Consider the following 19639-nt stretch of genomic DNA (forward strand, 5'->3'; position numbering starts at 1 on the left):
CGTAATGCTGTCTCCGGGTGTTGTCTTCACCGCACACAAAAGTTGTCTGGGCGTTTTAACTGAATCCTCTTGGAATAGGCCCAGAAACCACCCGCCTCAATATAATTATCAGGAGGATGGGGCCAGAGCACTTACAGGGAGGCCGCCTTATCGGCCGACCGCACAGGGGGACCGGCCCATCCTAAGCACCTGCGAGGAAGCCCTGGGATGGATGAGACGGCCCCACAGGGCCGACTTCGGGAGGCGCAGAACTTAGAACCTCCGCCGCCCCGGGGCCAGAGAAGGGCCCAGGTAGCTCCTCGGGACCGGGCACGGGGGTGTGACTGGGGAGGGATGCCCAGGCGGTCGAGCCGGCGCGATTCCCCCGAGCCCGGGGGGTACGCGGGGCCCTCAGAGAGGCCGGACCGGACTGCCAGCCCCCGGCCCGGGGGCTGGGCCGTGGGCAGCGAGGGGCCGCGCGGGCCGGCGCTCCGCCGGGAGGTGCCCAGTCACCGGCCCTGACTCAGCTAAAAGCCGGCGTGGCGGCTCCTCCCTTTCGGCGCCGGCTGCGGTCGCACTCACCAGCTGAGGTGATCATGGCTGCGTCCCGCACAGGCCTGCCCGCTCGCTCGCCGTCCCGGCCGCGCCGTGTATCTGTCAGCTCCGGGCCCGTCCACTCCGCCGCGCCTGCTCGCTCTCCCGGTGCGCTGCTCAGTCAGTAGCCTCCTCAGGCCGCCGGCTCGCTTCTCTTCCAGGACCCCGCCCGCTCCGGGGCTGCCCGCCTCCCCGCCTGCTGCTCGGCGCGAATTCTCCCCCGGCCTGCGGTTCTCCGCGCCCCGACCGCCGCCCTGGCCCTCGCTGAAGGGTGCAGGAGAGCTCCATGTTTTTCTTCAACCCTCCTCGAGGTTCGGCGCTCCCGCTGGGGCGCGGACACCACTGCGCACCTGCGATCAGGCTTCAGAATGGCCACCCCCAGAAAGAGGACCCCATCATCACCCGCCATTGCTCAGAGAAAGGGTGTTGCGGGCAGGTGCTCGCGGAGCTCGCAGCGCCACCTGCCGCCTGGGCGGTCTCTCTGCAGCATCCACCTCAGCCAAACCTTTGGCATCAGGGCAAAGAGCGTTTTCTTAGAGAAATGAGTTTCAAAAGTTTTTATTTCTTTGTTAAAAAACACTTTTTAATGTTTATTTATTTTTGAGAGAGGGAGAGAGAGACACAAAGTGCAAGTGGGGTGGGGGCAGAGAGAGAAGGAGACACAGAATCCGAAGCCGGCTCCAGGCTCTGAGCTGTCAGAGCCTGTCGTGGGGCTCAAACTCACCAACCGTGAGCAGGGGTCGCATGCTTAACCGACTGAGCCACCGAGGCGCCCCGAGTCTCAAAAGTTTTTAAAAAGCAGAACCCGTCTTCTAAAGAAATCCTCACAGAAATGCTTGATTGTCATAATGAATCCCTAAGTATTCACTGCTTTCGAATAAAATTAAACCATGAGAATTTTGTTTTACATTTAGAGTCATTAACACAGTACATTGTTTTATAGAAGTGTAGAAACATATACAGTGAAAATGTCCCAAAGGGAAAAAAAAAAAGCTTTCCATTCTTGTTTCCACTTGCCTAATTCTTCTTTCCTCCAATAACAACAGGTTCTTGGTGTTTCATATACCTAATTTGAAATGGCAGTTGGGGTCCCTGTTTGCAGTCATACACCAGCTTCAATGGCCAATTTGCTTCAATAGCCAGTACTGAGAAAGCCTTGACAAAGGTTAGAGACAGATGGTGGCATTTTTAAGCCACTTGCCTTACATCATCAAGTTACTCATCGATTGGATAGCAGTTAGAAAAGATTATTTCTGAAAGAGAAAAATCAGGATTATTTCTGAGGCCTTGTGAAAGCAATGTAACCTACTGGCACAAAAATATTTTGCGGTGCAATTAAAATTTGCTTGATAACATGTTGGAGTGTATGTGTGAATTTTTTAAATTAGTATTCTTTTTTTTTTTTTTTAAATTTTTTTTTTCAACGTTTATTTATTTTGGGGACAGAGAGAGACAGAGCATGAACGGGGGAGGGGCAGAGAGAGAGGGAGACACAGAATCGGAAACAGGCTCCAGGCTCTGAGCCATCAGCCCAGAGCCTGACGCGGGGCTCGAACTCACGGACCGCGAGATCGTGACCTGGCTGAAGTCGGATGCTTAACCGACTGCGCCACCCAGGCGCCCCTTAAATTAGTATTCTTAAGCTAAGCTTGTTAAAATATATCAAATATAACTATGAAACACTTTTGAAGACCCTATAGCTCAGGATGAAAGGCACTGCCCTGGGAAGTGTGCACAAAAAATAAACAGATGTCTGGGAGTATCATTTTACGGATGCATTTTGGCCAATCCCTCATATAACGACGCTTGTATGCCCGGAACTTCTAGAGGAATCACAAATGTAACAGGTGATGTAAAGGAGTGAAGCAGTCTGAGTATAATATTAGATCAGCATGATGGTGAATGGCAACTAACAGTGTCAGGGAGGCAGGAGGGCGTGGTGATAACTGCACCAACACGAAGAATGAGTGTCCCATTGAAAGAGAGTGGGGGCTGAGTAGCCCAGCGTTGCTGTGCAAAATGTAGGGCTGCTGTTGTGAAAGCTTATGACTTTTTTAATTTTTTAAACGTTTATTTATTATTGAGAGACAGAGAGACACAGAGCGTGAGCAGGGGAGAGGTGGAGAGAAGGGAAGACATAGAATCTGAAGTAGGCTCCAGGCTCTGAGCTGTCAGCACAGAGCCCGACATGGGGCTCGAGCTCATGAACTGTGAGATCATGACCTGAGCCGAAGTCAGTCACCCAACCAACTGAGTCACCCAGGCGCCCCTGAAAGCTTATGACTTTTGCAAGAAAAGACAGAAATCAGAATTTCATATGAAATATGACTTTTAAATGGTGATAACTTGGGGGCACTTGAGTGGCTCAGTCAGTTAAGTGTCCGAATCTCGGTTTCAGCCCAGGTCATGATCCCACTGTTTGTGGGATTGAGCCCCATGTTGGACCCTGTGCTGACAGCATGGAGCCTGCTTGGGATTCTCTCTCCTCTCTCTCTCTCTCTCTCTCTCTCTCTCTGCCCCTCCCCCGTTTATGTGCATGCTCTCTCTCTCCCTTTCAAAATAAATTCTTAAAAAATTGTTTTTTAGTTTAAAAAAATGGTGGTAACTTGGGTGACATGGGTGAAGATAGTAGTCAAAAGGTACAAACTTCCAGTTATAAGATAAATAGGTCTATTAACCTGAAACTAATGTACAATTGTGTGTCAACTATACTTCAGTCTAAAAAGATGTCCTGGGGATGTTACAGTATGGTGACTATAGTTAAAGATATTGTATTGTATGTATGAAAGTTTTTAGAGTTCTAAACACAAGAAAAAATTTATACTGACACCCTGCTGGATGGTAACTAAACTTATTGTGGTAATCATTTTCCAATATATACACATACCCAGTCATTATGTTGTACACCTAAAACTAACCACAATGTTACGTTATATCTCAATAAAAAAATAAATGTTGGCAACTAATTCAAAATGTTTTAAAACAAGAGGAGGGGTGCCTGGGTGGCTCAGTCAAGTTGAGTGCCCAACTCTTAATTTGGGCTCAGGTCATGATCTCACAGTGGTGAGATCCGGCCCCACGTGGGGCTCTGCACTGAGGTATGAGGCCTGCTTAAGATTCTCCCTCTCCCTCCGGCCCCACCCATCTGTCATTAAAAAAAAAAAAAAAACCCAAAAACAAAAACCAAAACCAAAACAAACGAGGAGGCCAGTCGCCACCCCTGCTCTTCAAAGAGAAGAAATCCCCTGTGGGAGGACAATCATGTCTCTGGCTTGGATACTGTGTTTGCAGCTGCCACAACCTCATCTGAGCCCCTGTGGGAACCCTGTGAGGGGCTCCCTCTCTTCCTGGGGATTCTGCTTTTCCACCTGTTCCAGGCCTTTGGTTTCTTCCTCTCCATTCAATTGTGCATTCTTTACTCAGGGCGATCTTTTCAAAACTCAACTCTGACCACTGCCTCCACTCCTTGAAACCCTCAGCCCTCATCCCGAGCTCTATTCTTATGCTTTGTTCTTCTGAGTTTCTTTCTGTCTCATTCCGCATTCTCCCTGTGAGAGATCAATGCCTCCCATTGCTATACACTAAAATAGATCCCTGCATGCCTGTCCTCTCTCTCGAGCACCAGGCCCACACACGCACCATACATCTCTGCTAGATAATCCTTAACTCAACAACCTCAAAGCTCCATTCTTGTCTCCTGCCTTGATCTCAGTGTGGCGAAGGGCACCCAACAGCTACCGTAGCGGGGCCCTGGGGCGTGCACTTGACTGTTCACTGCCCCTCACCTGGTCTGTACCCGATCCGGTCAGTCTAATGTCTCTCACATTAGTGCAGCTCCATTTCCCAACGGTCTTGGCTGCCCCTTTTCTTTCCTGGCTGCAACAGCTTCCAACAGCTTTGACTTCCTGCTTACCATCTCATGATTCCCCAGTCCATTCTTCCCAGCCAGCCCAGAGCACAATCAAAAACAAGGAAGACAAGGACTCTCTCCCCCAAGACCTTCACCCAACCCTGCTTACCCTCAATCTTTATGTCCCAGAGTGGCCATGCCGCCACGCACCTCGTCTCTGACCTTGGTACTTGCTCTTCCCTCTGTCTTCCTCTCCCTCTCCCCCTCAGCTAACAAGCAGCTCCTCCTCCGGGTAGGCCTTCTTGACCACTCCACTATGTGCCCTCTTACGGACTTTACCCCACACAGTTAGTATCCTGTCTCCTTGCCCACGTTCCAACTGGACCAGGACCTTCTCAAGGGAACAAGCTACATCTTATTCATCTCAGTATCCCCTATAGTAACTAGCACAGTGTCAGCACACAGTAGGTGCTCAATAAATGTTTGTTGAATGAATGGATGAACGCAGGGTCAGTTATTTATTGGCACAATGCTAGAACTCACACCTATGTCTCTCAAACCCTTGCCCTCTGCAAGATTTTTTTTTTAAGTTTACTTATTTATTTTGAGAGAGAGAGTGAGAGAGAGAGTAGGGGAGGGGCAGTGAGAGAGGGAGGGAGAGAGAGAGAGAGAGAGAGAGAGAGAGAGAATCCGAAGCAGGCTCTGTGCTGCCAGTGCATAACTGGGCGCAGGGCTCAAACCCACGAACCATGAGATCGTGACCAGAGCAGAAATCAAGAGTCTGATGCTTAACCAACTGAGCCACCCAGGCTCCCATCCCTCTCCAAGATTTGAAAATGAGATATATTTATCTTCAAAGAAGTTTGAGGACATACCAAAATCACAGAAATAATTCTTAGCCAGTGCTCTGTTCATAAACAACTATCTCCCTCCAAATTTAGGAGCGACACGAAAGTTCTCAGAGCCCAGACAAGGTCATCTGTGGGCTCACCCGGGTATCGGCCTGGCCGGGGTCTCTGTCAGGGTGAAGGGAAGAAACCCACCTCAAAAAGGGTTCAGTACCACGCTCTGCCTGGAGCCACTCCCTGATCGGCGCGGCGCCCTCTAGAGGCCACAGTGCTCCCCGGAAGGCAGAAAACTCCGCTACGTGCGAGACCCTCTGGCCACCCACATCCCCCGCTCCCTGCCACCCCGGCGCCCCACCTCCAGGCATTTGAATCCTGGGTCTTAGGAGGGCTCATTCCTGCCAAGAATCGAGCTTGATTGCTTTTTGAGCAGAAGCATGATGAGTTGATTAGGGCAGGCGTCGGAGCCAGGAACAGCAGGATCAAATCTCCGATATTTTGCCGCTTAGCGGCGCTGTGGCGGTGGGGTCACTCGATCCCAGGCGTACAGGGGGCGGGTCCACCTGCCTGGCGGGGCCACTCGTCCGGGGTGGGGGGTGCTCTAGTCAAGGGTTTGGCATAGAGCAGCGTTCAATGAACCTCAGATCTTATGTCACAGGGCCTGGCGGAGAGGCTGCTGACTGCTTCACGTACAGCACGCCTGCCACGTGCTTTTAGAGGGAAGGCATTTGTTCTCGGGAGTAGAAGCGTGAAACGCAGCGGGTGACGTGGGCCTCCGGTGGGCGGGTGCTTGGTGGGAGGGAAAGGCCTGGATGGGGCGAGAATCGCCCCGGGTGGACCGAGGCCCAGAGACCTGCAAAGCCATCTGAGATGCTGAAATCTCTCCACCCTAGGCATGGTCTCCATGAGGACAACTCCTTGCTGGGAGTCTGGGGGGGGGGGGGTGGGAACCCCACAGTGAACCCCCAAGACAGGTCTCCACCTTTCCAGTGTTCTCTAGACTCTTGCTTTCACATCCGGTGGCCACTAGCGACAGGTGATATTGAGCCCTGGATATGTGGCTGTTCAATCCAGGAACTGACTTTTAAATTAAATTTTATTTTATCTCATTGAAACTTAAAGACTGGCGCCCAATTCAGTTATGGGAAACTTCTAAGTATGTTTGGAACAATATCAAGTACTTTGAACAAAAATTTAGTGTCTGAATTGAGCTCGAAGTGTAAAATTCTCACAGAATTTCAAAGATGCCAAATGTCTCAAAATCTTTCTATATTTAAGTTGAAATAATATTATTTTGGATATATGGGGCTAAATAAGATATATTATTTAAATTAATTTCATTGCTTTAGTCAATTATTTTTCTTTCCTTTTTTTCAAGTTTATTTATTTTGAGAGAGAGTGAGAGAGAGAGTGCTCATGAGCAAGGGAGGAGCAGAGAGAGGGGGAGAAAATCCCAAGCAGGCTCCACGATCAGTGCAGAGCCCGATGTGGGGCTTGACCTCACAAACTGTGAGATCCTGACCTGAGCCAAAATCACGAGTTGGATGTTTAACCAACTGAGCCACCCAGGCGCCCCTACTTTTTTCTAATGTGGCTACTAGAAAATCTAAACCGACATATATACGTCCCTGATGTTAGATTTCTCTTAGACAGGGCCGGTCTAGACCTACCCAGAACTCTCGTTCCGACTTGCCACTTGGGCCTGGTTCTGCTCTTTGGTGCTGGCACGTGCTGGACCAGACCGGACTGAGGGGCAGAGGCTAAGGGTGAGACCCACTCCCATCAGGGAGCAAGGGGCTTGGAGTGGCTGTCCTGGCAGCCAGGAGTTCTGGAGTGGGCGATATATCTGGGACAGCAGGTGGTCAGGGTTAGGATAGTCTGGGGTTGGGGGAATGATCTGAGAAGCCCTCACTGACCAGTGAGGAAAAGGGAACGCAGGGTGACAAGACAGAGGCCCAGTATTGGTAACCAGAACTCAAAATGAGAGCTTAGTCACAAGGACTAAGTGCCTAACTACTCCAAATGAGTGCAGAGAACGATAGCAACAAGCCTGACTTAAGACTTAACATCTGAACTCCTACTGGAGTGTCTCTGAATTTCACCAGCCATGGAACATGCAGGTGTGGGTCTGCATTTGAAGCAGGAGCCCTGGCTGGGGCTGGGGAGCTCAGGGAAGAAGCCAGAGGGGTCTCTCGCCCTTGCCAAGCCCTGGACCCACAGTGGCCCTAGTGCCCAGCCCAACTTCGGACCCAAGCAATCCCACACCCTGGTCCCTTCGGTAGGTCTGTGAGCCATGGCATGGCCCGGCTGGTAGGCTCTGTTTCTGTTCCCGATTCGGCAGCCCCAAGTATAATGCAACCAGAGGGCTCTGGCTCAGGGGCCAAAGGCACCTGAGGAATTCATGCAGGATCCTGGTCATCCACGCTGCCTTGTACCTCATTTCCTTTGAACTCTAAAATTACACAAACAACGGTCTGTCTCAATCCTTGATCCACTAACACACAAAACCAGGTCAGAGGGGAGTTGTGCAGCCCCTGGGCACAACACAAAAGGCTGTCTCCACTGCGCTGATCGCGTTTGCCATCCAAACAGGACAAAGTGCAGGCCTGCTGACTACAGGGAACCCAGCCCCGCAGCGCGGTTCTGTTACACTTTGAAGTGCAGCTGCCATCAGGTTAACATGGCTGCCATCACCTTTTCCGGTGAGGCTGGGCCCTGGGTTCTCTGTCTGGGATAAGAGGGACTTGTTTAGAGCACACAGGTATGGGGGGCTCGGCCCTTGGCCCCTTTGCAGCTTTGCCTTGTTTTTGGTTTGACAACCAACGGATTCCTTCTGTGTGGCAAGTCTTGGAGACAAATTCTTTGAGAGGAAAGGCACCATGACACAAATGATAAAGGGCTCTCTGAGACTCAGGCAAGGCCATTTGGTCTCATTAAACATGCTCATATGGGCACACAAAACACACACATCCTGTTAAATACCAAGCTAAATGTTATCTTTTTCAAAAATTTCAAGTATTTACTTTCCAGCTATAGATTTTCCAATTCTAGCCAATAGGGTGGTGGAGGTGTGATCTAGGGCGGGAATGGAAGTGTTTCAGGCCAAACTATTCCAGAAGTTCCCACCTTTTGCCCAGATGCTCTGCTCCCAGGGGCCCTTGCAAGGAACACCTTATGAAAATGAAAGGGAAGATCCATTCTGGTTTTGATTAGACAGCAATGAGGTACCGTTTGGTTTTATTAGATATAAGGAATTATTGATTCAAGTCAGAAGCAGCACAATTACTGCCATATTAGAAGGATTAATACCCAACAGTCCAGACCATGACTTGACCGGAGGCCTTCGCCAATGGCTCCTGGTACCACCGACTTAATCCGGGGCCTCTATTCTCGGACAGGCCCATCCAATCTTCATGCCTTGGAAGAGTCCTTGGAAGAGATCTACCACCAAGGTCATCCCTTCCAGCACCTAACTCCTCTGTCTGCTAAAAAATATCAACTAGGCTGTTCCTAAAAGGACAGTGCTTATCTTAGCCATGTGTCAAGGAAGCCAAGCTAGACCCGGAAGGATCTCAGTCTTGTGTTTATCTGTTGGGAGGCAGAACACAAATCTCAGTAAAGACCTTCTCTCTTCCACTATTCACCAGAGATACTGAAAGCAATGAAAAAATAATATGCAAACCACCCTTTACCCCACAGGCTTGCAAACTCCTATGTCCTCCAGGATCAGGCAGGTGGCTTACGTGAGTGAAGTGCAGTGGATGGGGGGCGGTGTAGATGGCTGGGAGGGGGCCTCCAATCAGGGGAGGGGGTTGCAGCAAACTGGAGATGATGGCATTGCCCCATCCTCCACCCTAGAAAACTAGCTTTTTTATGTGCAATCTCTCAAGTCTCAGATATTGTTAACAAATACAAAAGATTTTTGAACACAGCAGAGGCGGGCTGCCTTGGAACTTCTGCCTTAGGTAACTTCCTAACTTAATAAAAGCTCCCTCCCCCCACCAAATAACAAAACTCCAACCCGATTATTACAAAGAAATTAACAGAGAAATAGAAAAATATAGCAGCTTCAAAAATACCAGTCTCCCCATTTTAAAACAAAATCAAAAGTTAATTCATTGAGTTCATTCTTGCGGAGAAGGAGGTCAGCTGGGTCCACTTATCGGTGAGACAGCCTTGCATTATTAAAATGACACCTGCTGTTAACCAAGCCCCAAATAAGATGTCACCCTGTCTGCCCTTACACTATCCCCATGAGGCAGAGAGGGGTTGAATTAGGCTGATTATGAAGAATAAATTGAAGCATAGAGCCAGGAGGGACCCTCCTTGATCTCATACAGCCCCTCAACCCCAATTCCACATTTTGGTACCAGAAATGGAAACCAAAATAACTACTGGAAGTCATGCAGCATCTTGCAGAACCCTGGGCAGAAACCTGCCCAACAGCACGTCTGCTGAGCAAACCGTGCACGAATGAATGAATTCAGCTACTTTGCTTAGATAGCGCTTCCTACCACGGAAAATCAGGAGATGCGCTTGCCACTCCAAAGACTGTATTAACTCCAGGGGCAGGCAAGGAAGGCAATGGAGGTAATGCAGAGCTCCTTCTACAAGTGAACGGATGGCTTTCCTGGCTTTTAAGGGAACATCATCGACCCTATCTGACTCATAAACAGAGAAAAAATGATTCAGGAACTTGGCACCTCTGGGCTGGGTTTGCTTTGACCTTGGACAAGGGCCTGAGATCGAGAGAAAGTCCCATGTCTTTATTCCTACCTTTCCTTGTTTGGTCCTGTGGGCCATTCCTATCATTCTTATTCTCAAAGGCTTTGGCACAGATCAATGTCAACATGAGGAAGAGAGAGGGCATGCAAAGTACTTGGATGTCTTGTCTCTGGCCCAATAGGCCCCCAGGGCAGCAATGCAGTCTTTATTTTGGCTTGCTCTGGGAGCCAGGGTCTTGGGAAGCCCAACCCTCTCTGCTCCAGGGGACTCGTCCTAGAATTTCACAGGGAGAAGGGATTGGCTCATCCAGAGTTTCTCAAGGTTGCCATGATGAGCAATTTGGATGGAACAATAATTTGCTGTTTGAGATTGTCCTGTACGTTGTAAAATAACCACTGAGTGCCAAGGGCACCTCATAGTTACAGTAACCCTCCCAACACACACACACACACACACACACACACGCACACACACACGCACACTCAAAGTTTCCAATGCTGCCTGGAGCAGCAGCCTGGCCCTTGGGTGAGAGCCCCTGGGCTGGTAGTCCCCTCATGTATTTGAGAAACAGAAGCCACAAAGGTTCAGTGACATGTCTAAGACCACTCCCCCCAGATCTGATGACTTCTGGTCCAGAGTTCTTTCCAGTCGCACTTGAAATGATGGATGCTCATGCAAACACACCACAGGCTGCCACAGCACCACAGAGCCTCAAAGGAGACAGCCATCTGTCCCAATGGTACAGGGAAACTGAGGTACAGAAAGAACAAATAACCTCACTGTGATCAGAGACTGAGCAAATTATGAGGTGGGGGCAGGTTCCAGGAAAATAAGTTTTCCCAGCTGGCTCAATGCGGCAGCCCCCTGGCAGCAGGGGCCTTTGTGGTCACCACCATTCCAAGGTCACCATGGAGGCAAGGGGGCTCAGTGAGAAGGCGCCAGTCCCCAGAGTGCAGGTTCGAGCCCAGGCAGTCCGGGTGTCCGGCCTTCATCTTGAGTCTCCAGCGGGCTCAGCCGGAGTGTGGACAAATCCATCACAGGCTCTCAGCCCCTTTCTGGGTTCCTCACAGTCTCCATTGGGAAACACGTCTGTCAGGGCCAGCTCCTCCTCAGGGTCCTGGAGGTGACCTGGAACACAAGAGCAGGAACCACCCGATCAGAAGGTCAAGTTTGGGAGTGAATAAACTAGGAGTGAAAGGGAGAGAGTTGGCCTCAGCAAATATCTACTTAAAAACCACAGTGAAATACATATCAAAAACCTTAAAAATGTACATACCCTTTGACCCATGAATTCCACTTCTAGGATTTTATCCTATGGAGATAATTAGGGATAATTAGTGGAGCTGCTGCGGCCGTCTTGCTACCAGCCCAAGGATGAAACAACAGTGACGGCAGCCCAGCGGAGAGAAGGAAAGAATCTGGGCCCCTGAATCGACCAGCTCTGAAGCGGACTCTACCACTAGACCGTCTTTTAGGTGAGATACTGAATGCCTGTGCTGCTATGCCTGCTTTCTCTGCCTGCAGCTGAAAGCAAACATACCGATTAGATGTGCAACCACGGGATGGGGTAACCACGGCTCACCCATAGGATGGGAGTCAGGCATTAAAAATGATGCATGGGGCAGGTGCCTGGGTGGCTCAGTCGGGTGAACATCTGACTTCAACTCAGGTCACGATCTCACGGTTCGTGAGTTCGAGCCCAGTCGGGCTTGCCACTGTCAGCACAGAGCCTGCTTGGGATTCTCTCTCCCCCTCTCTCTCTGCCCTTGCCACTCCCCTGCGTGCACACATGTGCATGCTCTCTCTCTCAAAATAAAGAAATAAACCTTAAAAAAAAGATACATAAAATTCCATAGAACTAAACACACACACACACACACACACACACACACACACACACAAATACAAGTAAAACTGGGGAACTCTGAGGAGGATCTGTGGATTGTTTCAATGTCAATATCCCAGTGGTAATATTATCCGATAGTTTCACACAAGATGTTACCATTGAGGGAAACTGGGCCAAGTGCACAGGATCTCTTTGTATGATTTCTTACAACTGCATGTGAATCTACAATTACACACTATCCCCTCAAAAGAGAAAAGATATCGTTGATATGCAATCATTGCCGTGGAATACTGCAGCCACCATATGTTATTGTGAAGGAAGCTGATTGCAAAACTATGTATAAATGTCTGCCTGTATAATCTTATATTTATTATGTATGTTATATCATTGCCTACACATAGTCCATGAATGCAATTTTCATTTTAATACATTTGCTTCTACTTGAGATTAAATAATTTGTTATATGCTACAGAGACACCTGGGTGGCTCAGTCAGTTAAGCATCCAACTCTTGGTTTCGGCTCAGGTCATGATCTTGCGGTTCGTGGGTTTGAGCCCCACATCAGGCTCTGCACTCTCAGCACACAGCTTTCTTGGGATTCTCTCTCTCCCTTTCTCTCTGCTCCTCCCTCCCTCTCTCTCTCTCAAAATAAATAAATATACTTAAAAAAAGAAGAAGAGCATGTGACTCTTGATCTTAGAGTCATAAGTTTGAATACCAAGTGGGGTGTAGAGATTACTTAACCAAACAGAACTTAAAAAAAATTGTTGGGACGCCCGGGTGGCTCAGTCAGTTGAGCATCCAACTCTTGATTTCACCTTAGGTCATGAACCCAGGGTCGTGGGATCGAGCCCTGCATCAGACTCTGCAATGAGCGTGGAGGCTGCTTGAGATTCTCTCTCTCTCTCTCTCTCTCTCTCTCTCTCTCTCTCTCGCCCTCCTCTACCCATGCACATGCTGTGTGTGCTTTCTCTCAAAAATAAAAATAGGGGCGCCTGGGTGGCGCAGTCGGTTAAGCGTCCGACTTCAGCCAGGTCACGATCTCGCGGTCCGGGAGTTCGAGCTCCGCGTCAGGCTCTGGGCTGATGGCTCAGAGCCTGGAGCCTGTTTCCGATTCTGTGTCTCCCTCTCTCTCTGCCCCTCGCCCGTTCATGCTCTGTCTCTCTCTGTCCCAAAAATAAATAAACGTTGAAAAAAAAATTAAAAAAAATAATAAAAATAATAAATTGAAAAACACTGAAAAAATTTGTCATATGCTACAGAGGGGGAAGTTATACAAGATCTCTGTAAAATTGTTTAGGATTCCTTTGCTTTATTATTTTTTTCCTTTGGTTCCCCAAAATATCCAAAATGATGATTGAAAAGTTGAAGTGAACATTTTTGTAATTAAATGTTTTAAATATCTGATGCATTTTGCAGATGATGCATACATTATATAGAAGTATATTTATTAAAATTTCTATAACACAAGTGGATCTAGATAGGTAGAACGATGAATAGACTGGTCTACACCAAAATGCAGATTATAGTTACTTTTAAGTGGCAGAATTAAGCAAATGACTTAAATACTTGTTTTGCTTTTTCAATTTTTTTGAGCTTTCACCTGTGATAGGCAGAATTCTAAGATGACCCTTAAGATTTCCATTCCTTGGCGTATCCATCCTGTATAATCCCCTTCTCTGAGTGTGGGTGGGACCTGTGAATCCCTCGATTAGGGTACCGTATATGACAAAGGTGACATTTGATGATTAAGTGACGTAACAGGAGACTAGAAAGTCTCCTGCTAATTGAAGAAGCAATTGTTGTGTTGAGAGATGTGTAGAGGTGTGACTGTCAGAGCAGAGAACAGCCCCAGCTAACAGCCACCAACAAGGCAGGGGCCTCAGTCCTATAGCAGCAAAGAAGTGAATTCTGTCCACAACGAAGTGAGCTTGAAGGACTCAGGCTCCAGAAAGGACTGCAGCCCGGCAGACACTCAGATGCAGCTTTATGAGACCCTGAACGGAAGGCCCAGCTAAGCCCTGCCCAGGCTTAACCCATGGAAATCGAGAAGAATTCATGGGCATTGTGTTAAGCCACTAAGTTTATGGTAACTTGTTACGTGCCAGTAGAAGGCTGATACCTCACCTTCTGATTTTTGATTTGATTTATGATTTTTTTTGAACATAAAGAACATTTGCCCCTGGGGGCGCCTGGGTGGCTCAGTCAGTTAAGCGTCCCACTTTGGCTCAGGTCATGATCTCACGTTCGTGAGTTCGAGCCCCACATATAGGGGCTCTCCGCTGACGGTGCGGAGCCTGCTTCGGATCCTCTGTCCCCTTCGCTCTCAGCCCCTCCTTCGCTCTCAAAAATAAATAAACATTAAAAAAAATTCTTTAAAAAATAAATAAAACATTGCCCGTTCTGTAACAGAGCTGTACTGTTCAGTACACTTTGGGGGTGCAGGCCACATACATTCGGCTGGTTACAACTTAACTCCCCTGGTACTTCTTGTCTCTGTCACAACAGCCTCAATGCCTACAGAGTGCTTCTGGGGACTTCGTAGGACTTTCTTGCCTCCCCTTCTCCTATTAGTGGCCTGATGATCCTACCCTAAAAATGGCTTCGGGCTGAGTTCCTTCCTCTCCGTTCCCAAACTGCCAGCATTGGGTCCAGGCTGCCCATTGTTCCTCCTAGGACCGGGCGGTCCCCTGCTAACTGGTTCTGCCTCTTGTCTCTCCCTGCTCCGCACTCTGCCACCTCTCCCAAACACCTCTACTCTGGACACCCCCCGCTCAGAACGACCAGTGGCTCACTATTCCCCAGACACTTGGGTCCAGGGGCCCAATTTGGTGTAAACTCTCCTCTTCAGCCTTAGCCCTACCAGTCTCCCATACCTCACCCCCGGCTCTCCCGACAAGGGGCTCCTTTTTGGAGCATGACATCATGCCGTCAAGCCTTCGTTCACAGTACTTCCTCTCTAAGTCTTACCATTTCCGCCTAGGACGATCTCCAACCCCTAGCTGCCTGGTCACTTGTTCCTGATACTCCCCGGATCCTCAGGGGAGATGGAATGCGTCTGGCTCCAAGTGCCCCGCTATGCACCTGGCGGGCACCGGCAGGGCAGCCCTGCCCGCACCAACTGCCTTCATTAGTCAGAGACCCACGGGGCTAGAGCCCTGCTGGGGAGCCTGTGTGCCTCGCCCAGTGGCAGGGGCACCTCACATCACTCACCTCCACGCCCCGCACATGGCGGGTGCTCCATGGATGTTGGTCCACTCTATCCCTCAGGTCCCTGTGAGCACATGACCATTCCCATAATCCCAAGCACCTGGCCCTCAGGGTCCAGAAGGCCAGGAAGGCAGCACACTCACCCTGAGCTGGGTCACTGGGGGAGGTGGCATCTGGGTCCTTCCCCCGGCTCCAGGGACCCCAAGAAAAGCACGCCAGCAGTGCTGGGAGGCCGGGTCTCTCCCAGGCTCCTGCCACTAGAAAGAACACAAAGTCCCAGAGGCAGCAGGTGAGTGTGCTTGACAGGACTGAGAGATTATCTGTTCAGCAAACCAAGAGCTTCAATCATCAACTGCCCTAGTTTCAACTGTTTGATTAAAAACACAAGGATTTTGATTTATAAAATGGGGTGGACTTTTTATACTTAAAAAAAATTGAGCCCCCCCATAAAAGATTGCTTTATATATATTATGTTATTTTATCTTCTCAAAACCCTATGATGTGGGTATCGTGCCTGGGAAACCGTGTAACACAACTGCCATGAAACTAACAATTCCATAGCACCAAAGAAAATACTCAAAGAGCAGAAATTCTCCCCCTGGGTTTAGTTCAAACTATTTCTTAATGGGAACAGATTTAATCTTTTTTGATAATTACAATAAAACAATTACATGTTGAGTCTAGTTTCCTTATTATATAGTAGCACCTCAGTCCCAGAGAGTCCCAACTCTCTGGAGAAAGCCAATTGGGACACAAAATGTCCTGTTCATAAATCCTTACTTGGGATCTATTTACTCTTAATTTGTACCCTCTCCTAACGAGACTGGATGCTTAGTTGGATTAGGATTTGAACTAAACATAAACTAGGTAAAAGGTCACTGCCAAAAGGCAGGCAACCTGAAAGTGTAATAACTATCAGGCAGGGAGGAAACAGACTGGAAAACTTTAAAAAGCCAGACCCAGCTGCCAGCAAAACCGCAGCAAAGGAAGCCATGGTGCCACCCACTGCAAGAACCCTGAAGAAACCAGGGGACAATGAGTTACAACCACACTCATGACTTTTGGTCATGAAAGGTTTCATTGTTGTTTAGTATGTTTTTAAAAAAGTAGAAACGAGTTTAAGCAGTAGAGAATGATTCCCTTGCAGAGTGTTAAAATTTCTTAAGTGTTGGGGCGCCTGGGTGGCTCAGTCGGTTAAGTGGCCGACTTCCGCTCGGGTCATGATTTCGTGGTCTGCGAGTTCGAGCCCCGCGTCGGGCTCTGTGCTGACAGCTCAGAGCCTGGAGCCTGTTTCAGATTCTGTGTCTCCCTTTCTCTGACCCTCCCCCGTTCGTGCTCTGTCTCTCTCTGTCTCAAAAATAAAGGGTAAAAAAAAAAATTAAAAAAAAAATTTCTTAAGTGTTGATAGGAGGCAAGGATTCTGCAGGCCAGGCAGGGTGTTGGGAAATGGGAATATAATGTCACTTAAGAGGGAAAGTGACAAAACCACCCGGTTTCGAGTTCTGGGATTTCACTTGCAAATTTACAAGGGGGAGTAGGGAGGGTTGGGGAAGGCTTTCTGGAAGAGGAAGTCCAGTCCCAAAAGATGAGATGGGATTGGTCAGGTGAAGAGGAGGATGGGAAAATGGCTTTCATTCGAGGCAACTGCATTCAAGGCAACTGTAATGTGTACAAAAACTTAGGAGGCCAGAGCACGCTTGGCTCCGGGGAATTAAAAGTTGCTTCTGGAGAATGGAACAGGGCAAAGAGACTGAGAACTCAGAATTTTCTAGGCACCAGCTCATTAAGCACAGAATATTTGGTTGTGTAAATTCCCTCCTCTGCCCCATGGGGCCAGGTCAGTGAAGAAGCTGGCATCCACAATCACAATAATAACCCACCTCAGGACATTCCCCACGTCTTTCAGGCTACTGCTTGCAGAGTTTCAAATTTAGCTGGCTAGCTCACAGATTCGAGAGAAAAGGGTTGCAGGCATGTGGGGGAAGGTTGGGGCAGGCTCTAAGGCTGAGCTGCACGGCCTTCACCGTGGCAGGCCAGGCTAGCTTGTAGGTCTGTGACATCTGTGCCATCAGAGGTCCCAGGTCTCCTTGCTGGAAAAGGCTCCCCTGCAAGCCTGGCATCTCCCAGTTTCTGGTTAACACACCAGTGCCCAGGGAAGCAGAACACAGTCTTTGTCTTCATTAACTCTTTAGCAAGCAGGGAAGGCTGGAGGGCTTGGGGGGCAGCAGATGCTGGAAAAGTGAGGGTGGCGAGGGATCTGGGAACGCAAAGAACAATCCTGCCACCTCTCAGCTTTGCCGGATCCAGCTACACTTAATGTCTGTACTTTAATCCTGAGATACAGAAAAGCTCTTGTTGGTGGAGGAGATTCTGACACTGCCCCCAGCGTCGTCACCCAGGCTGGGAAAAGCCTCTCACTCCCCTCCTCCCACTTCAGGAGAACGTAGAGAGAAACACAGCAGTGGGTGCGCACAGAGTGGGTAGCCAAGAAGGATTAGAAAATTCTGGGCCCCCAGTCCCTCACACCCTGTCCCCCTACCTCCAAGTCTTGGCGTCTATTCCTTTCCTTATTCCTATGATAAGCCCTTGGCGCTTCTGCACTGAGCCTCCCCGTCCCCGTCGCATCTCTAGCTGCACAGCGTCCTAGAAGCTCCGCGCACAGCCAAGCCCTTAGTCCCGGGTCTGTTCTCCTCCCCACCTTTAAACTTGGGCATCCTGAGGCTTTCTCACCTCCTCTCCCTCCCCCCAGCTCCCAGCCCAATCCAGTCTTCTCTCCACCAACTTCCCCTGCCTCGAGCTTGCCCGCTCGGCTTTTCCAAGCCCTCCTGCATCTCTAAGGCTCTCTGGATCCTTCCGGAACAGACTGGATCCCGTGCCCAGGGCCCACTGCCCACTGCGCTAGCTGGAAGACCTAGTGCTAGGCACCTCCCCTCTCTCCCGGCCTCAGTTTACTGTGGTGCACCAGGAGGGAAGCCGGCCTAAAGAGTTCCAACTTGGGGGTCTTCCCCCCCCCCCCGCCCCCGACGCCGCCCGCCCGCCCGCTCCCGGGCCTCGTCGTCTCACCTGCTCGCGCGGGCCCCGCAGCTTGCAGCGCTCTGCAGGCGGCCGCCTGGACGGCCAAGCTGGAGGCCGGGTGGCCGGGGCGGTAGGCGGCCGCCTGCACCGGGCCCCCCGCCTGGCGGCCGAACACCGCGCGCAGGAGCGCCTCCAGGAGCCGCAGCCCCGGCGCCACCGCGTCCTCGGGCCCGGCCTCGGCCACCAGCACCCCGACCAGCGCCGCGCCGGCCCGCCGCCGGCCGCGCACGTCCCGCAGCATCTCCCGCAGGCGGCGCCGCGGCTCGCGGGCGGTCAGCGAGGACGCGCGGCACAGCACGAAGACGAGCGGCGAGCGGATGGCGCGCGCCCCCGCCGTCCCGGGCGGCCTCTGCGCCCCCGGCGCCCCGGCCCCCGGCGCCCCGGGCCCCGCGCCGCCGGGCTTGCCCGCGCCTGGCTCCGGCGGGAAGACGGCCCGGGCGAAGTCCCGCAGCAGTGCGCGGCTCTGCTCGCGCTCCCACAGCTCGCCCACCAGCAGCACCTGCCCGCGGCCGCCCGCCGCCTCCACCAGCGCCTGGAAGGGCGGCTCGGCCGGGCGCGGGGGCCGCGCCGCCAGCTCCTCCAGCTCGCGCTCCATGCCCGCCGCCGCGCGTCCTCTGCGGCCGCCGGGGCCAGGGCGCGCCAGAAGCGCCCCTCTCGAGGCGCCGGCGCCCGGGCCCAGTAGGACACGCCCCCGAGGGCCAAGCTCCGCCCGACCCCCGGCCCGCGGGCCGCGTTTTCCGTGCCGCAGCCGGCTGCTGGGGGCGGGGGGGGGGGCGCGGCTGGGGCTCTCCCCCCAGGGCTCTAAGGGCGGCTCCTCCCGCAGTGTCTGTGGCAACGCGGGGACACCGAGCCGGCCGGCCGTGTATCCAGGCACCGATTCATCCATCCATTCAACAAACACAAATTGAGCACATACTAGGAACAGGGCAGCCGAAGGTGAAGGAAGACAGAAAATTATGTGAACAAATACACCTTCACAAGTTAGATCGGTTTGAGACCTGGAACAGATACTTCTTTTTTTCCCCCCTAATGTGTATTTTTATTTATTTTGAAAGAGAGAGAGAAAGAGGGAGAGAGAGAGAACGAGCAGGGGAGGGATAGAGACAGAGGGAGAGAGAGAGAATCCCAAGAAGGTTCCACACTGTCAGTGTGGATCTTGATTCCAGGCTCTGTCCCCTGGCCATGAGATCATCACCTGAGCCTGACAATTAACCTTCCTCTAACTATGCCGCTTTAGAGTTGATGGAGGGGTGGGGTGGGGGGCACCAGAGATGGAAAGCAGACAATGGGGTAGGGAGGTGAGAAAAGAGTGGAAAGAGGGATTTCTTCTCTTCTGTCACTTAACTCCCCTTTTGGGTGTTAGCATTTAACAAAAGCTAATTGAGGGTTCATTATTGCAACAAATACTTATCGTCCACAGGGCAGTGCCCCAGGTGCTGGGGGGGAAGGAGGTGAAAACTAAGAAGGCCGACAGCTTTACTCCCTGTGGAGCAGAAAGCTTAAGAAGGCAGGTAG

At 50.8% G+C, this 19639-nt stretch overlaps 2 protein-coding genes across 2 annotated transcripts in view; both read right to left on the minus strand.

Annotated features, from left to right (window-relative positions):
• PSMD1 (proteasome 26S subunit, non-ATPase 1) overlaps positions 1-716 on the minus strand; it is a 94808-nt gene extending 94092 nt beyond the window's left edge. The window contains exon 1 of the mRNA XM_047083921.1: positions 562-716. Within this exon, the coding sequence (XP_046939877.1) occupies positions 562-577 (16 nt within the window). The 5' untranslated portion in view covers positions 578-716. The remainder of the gene's footprint in view (positions 1-561) is intronic.
• Positions 717-8471: 7755 nt separating this feature from the next.
• CUNH2orf72 (chromosome unknown C2orf72 homolog) lies at positions 8472-18719 on the minus strand. The gene is made up of 3 exons (XM_047085302.1): positions 18113-18719; positions 15193-15306; positions 8472-11121 (listed from the first exon to the last, which is right to left on the minus strand). Exons 1-3 carry the CDS (start codon positions 18717-18719, stop codon positions 10982-10984), a joined length of 861 nt encoding a protein of 286 aa, XP_046941258.1. The 3' UTR covers positions 8472-10981.
• Positions 18720-19639: the final 920 nt, after the last annotated feature.

This window comes from Lynx rufus, unplaced genomic scaffold, assembly GCF_022079265.1.
Source record: "Lynx rufus isolate CCGP_SWC_20201006 ecotype Redwood Valley unplaced genomic scaffold, mLynRuf1.p SCAF_2, whole genome shotgun sequence".
In the NCBI taxonomy this organism is placed as follows: domain Eukaryota; kingdom Metazoa; phylum Chordata; class Mammalia; order Carnivora; family Felidae; genus Lynx; species Lynx rufus.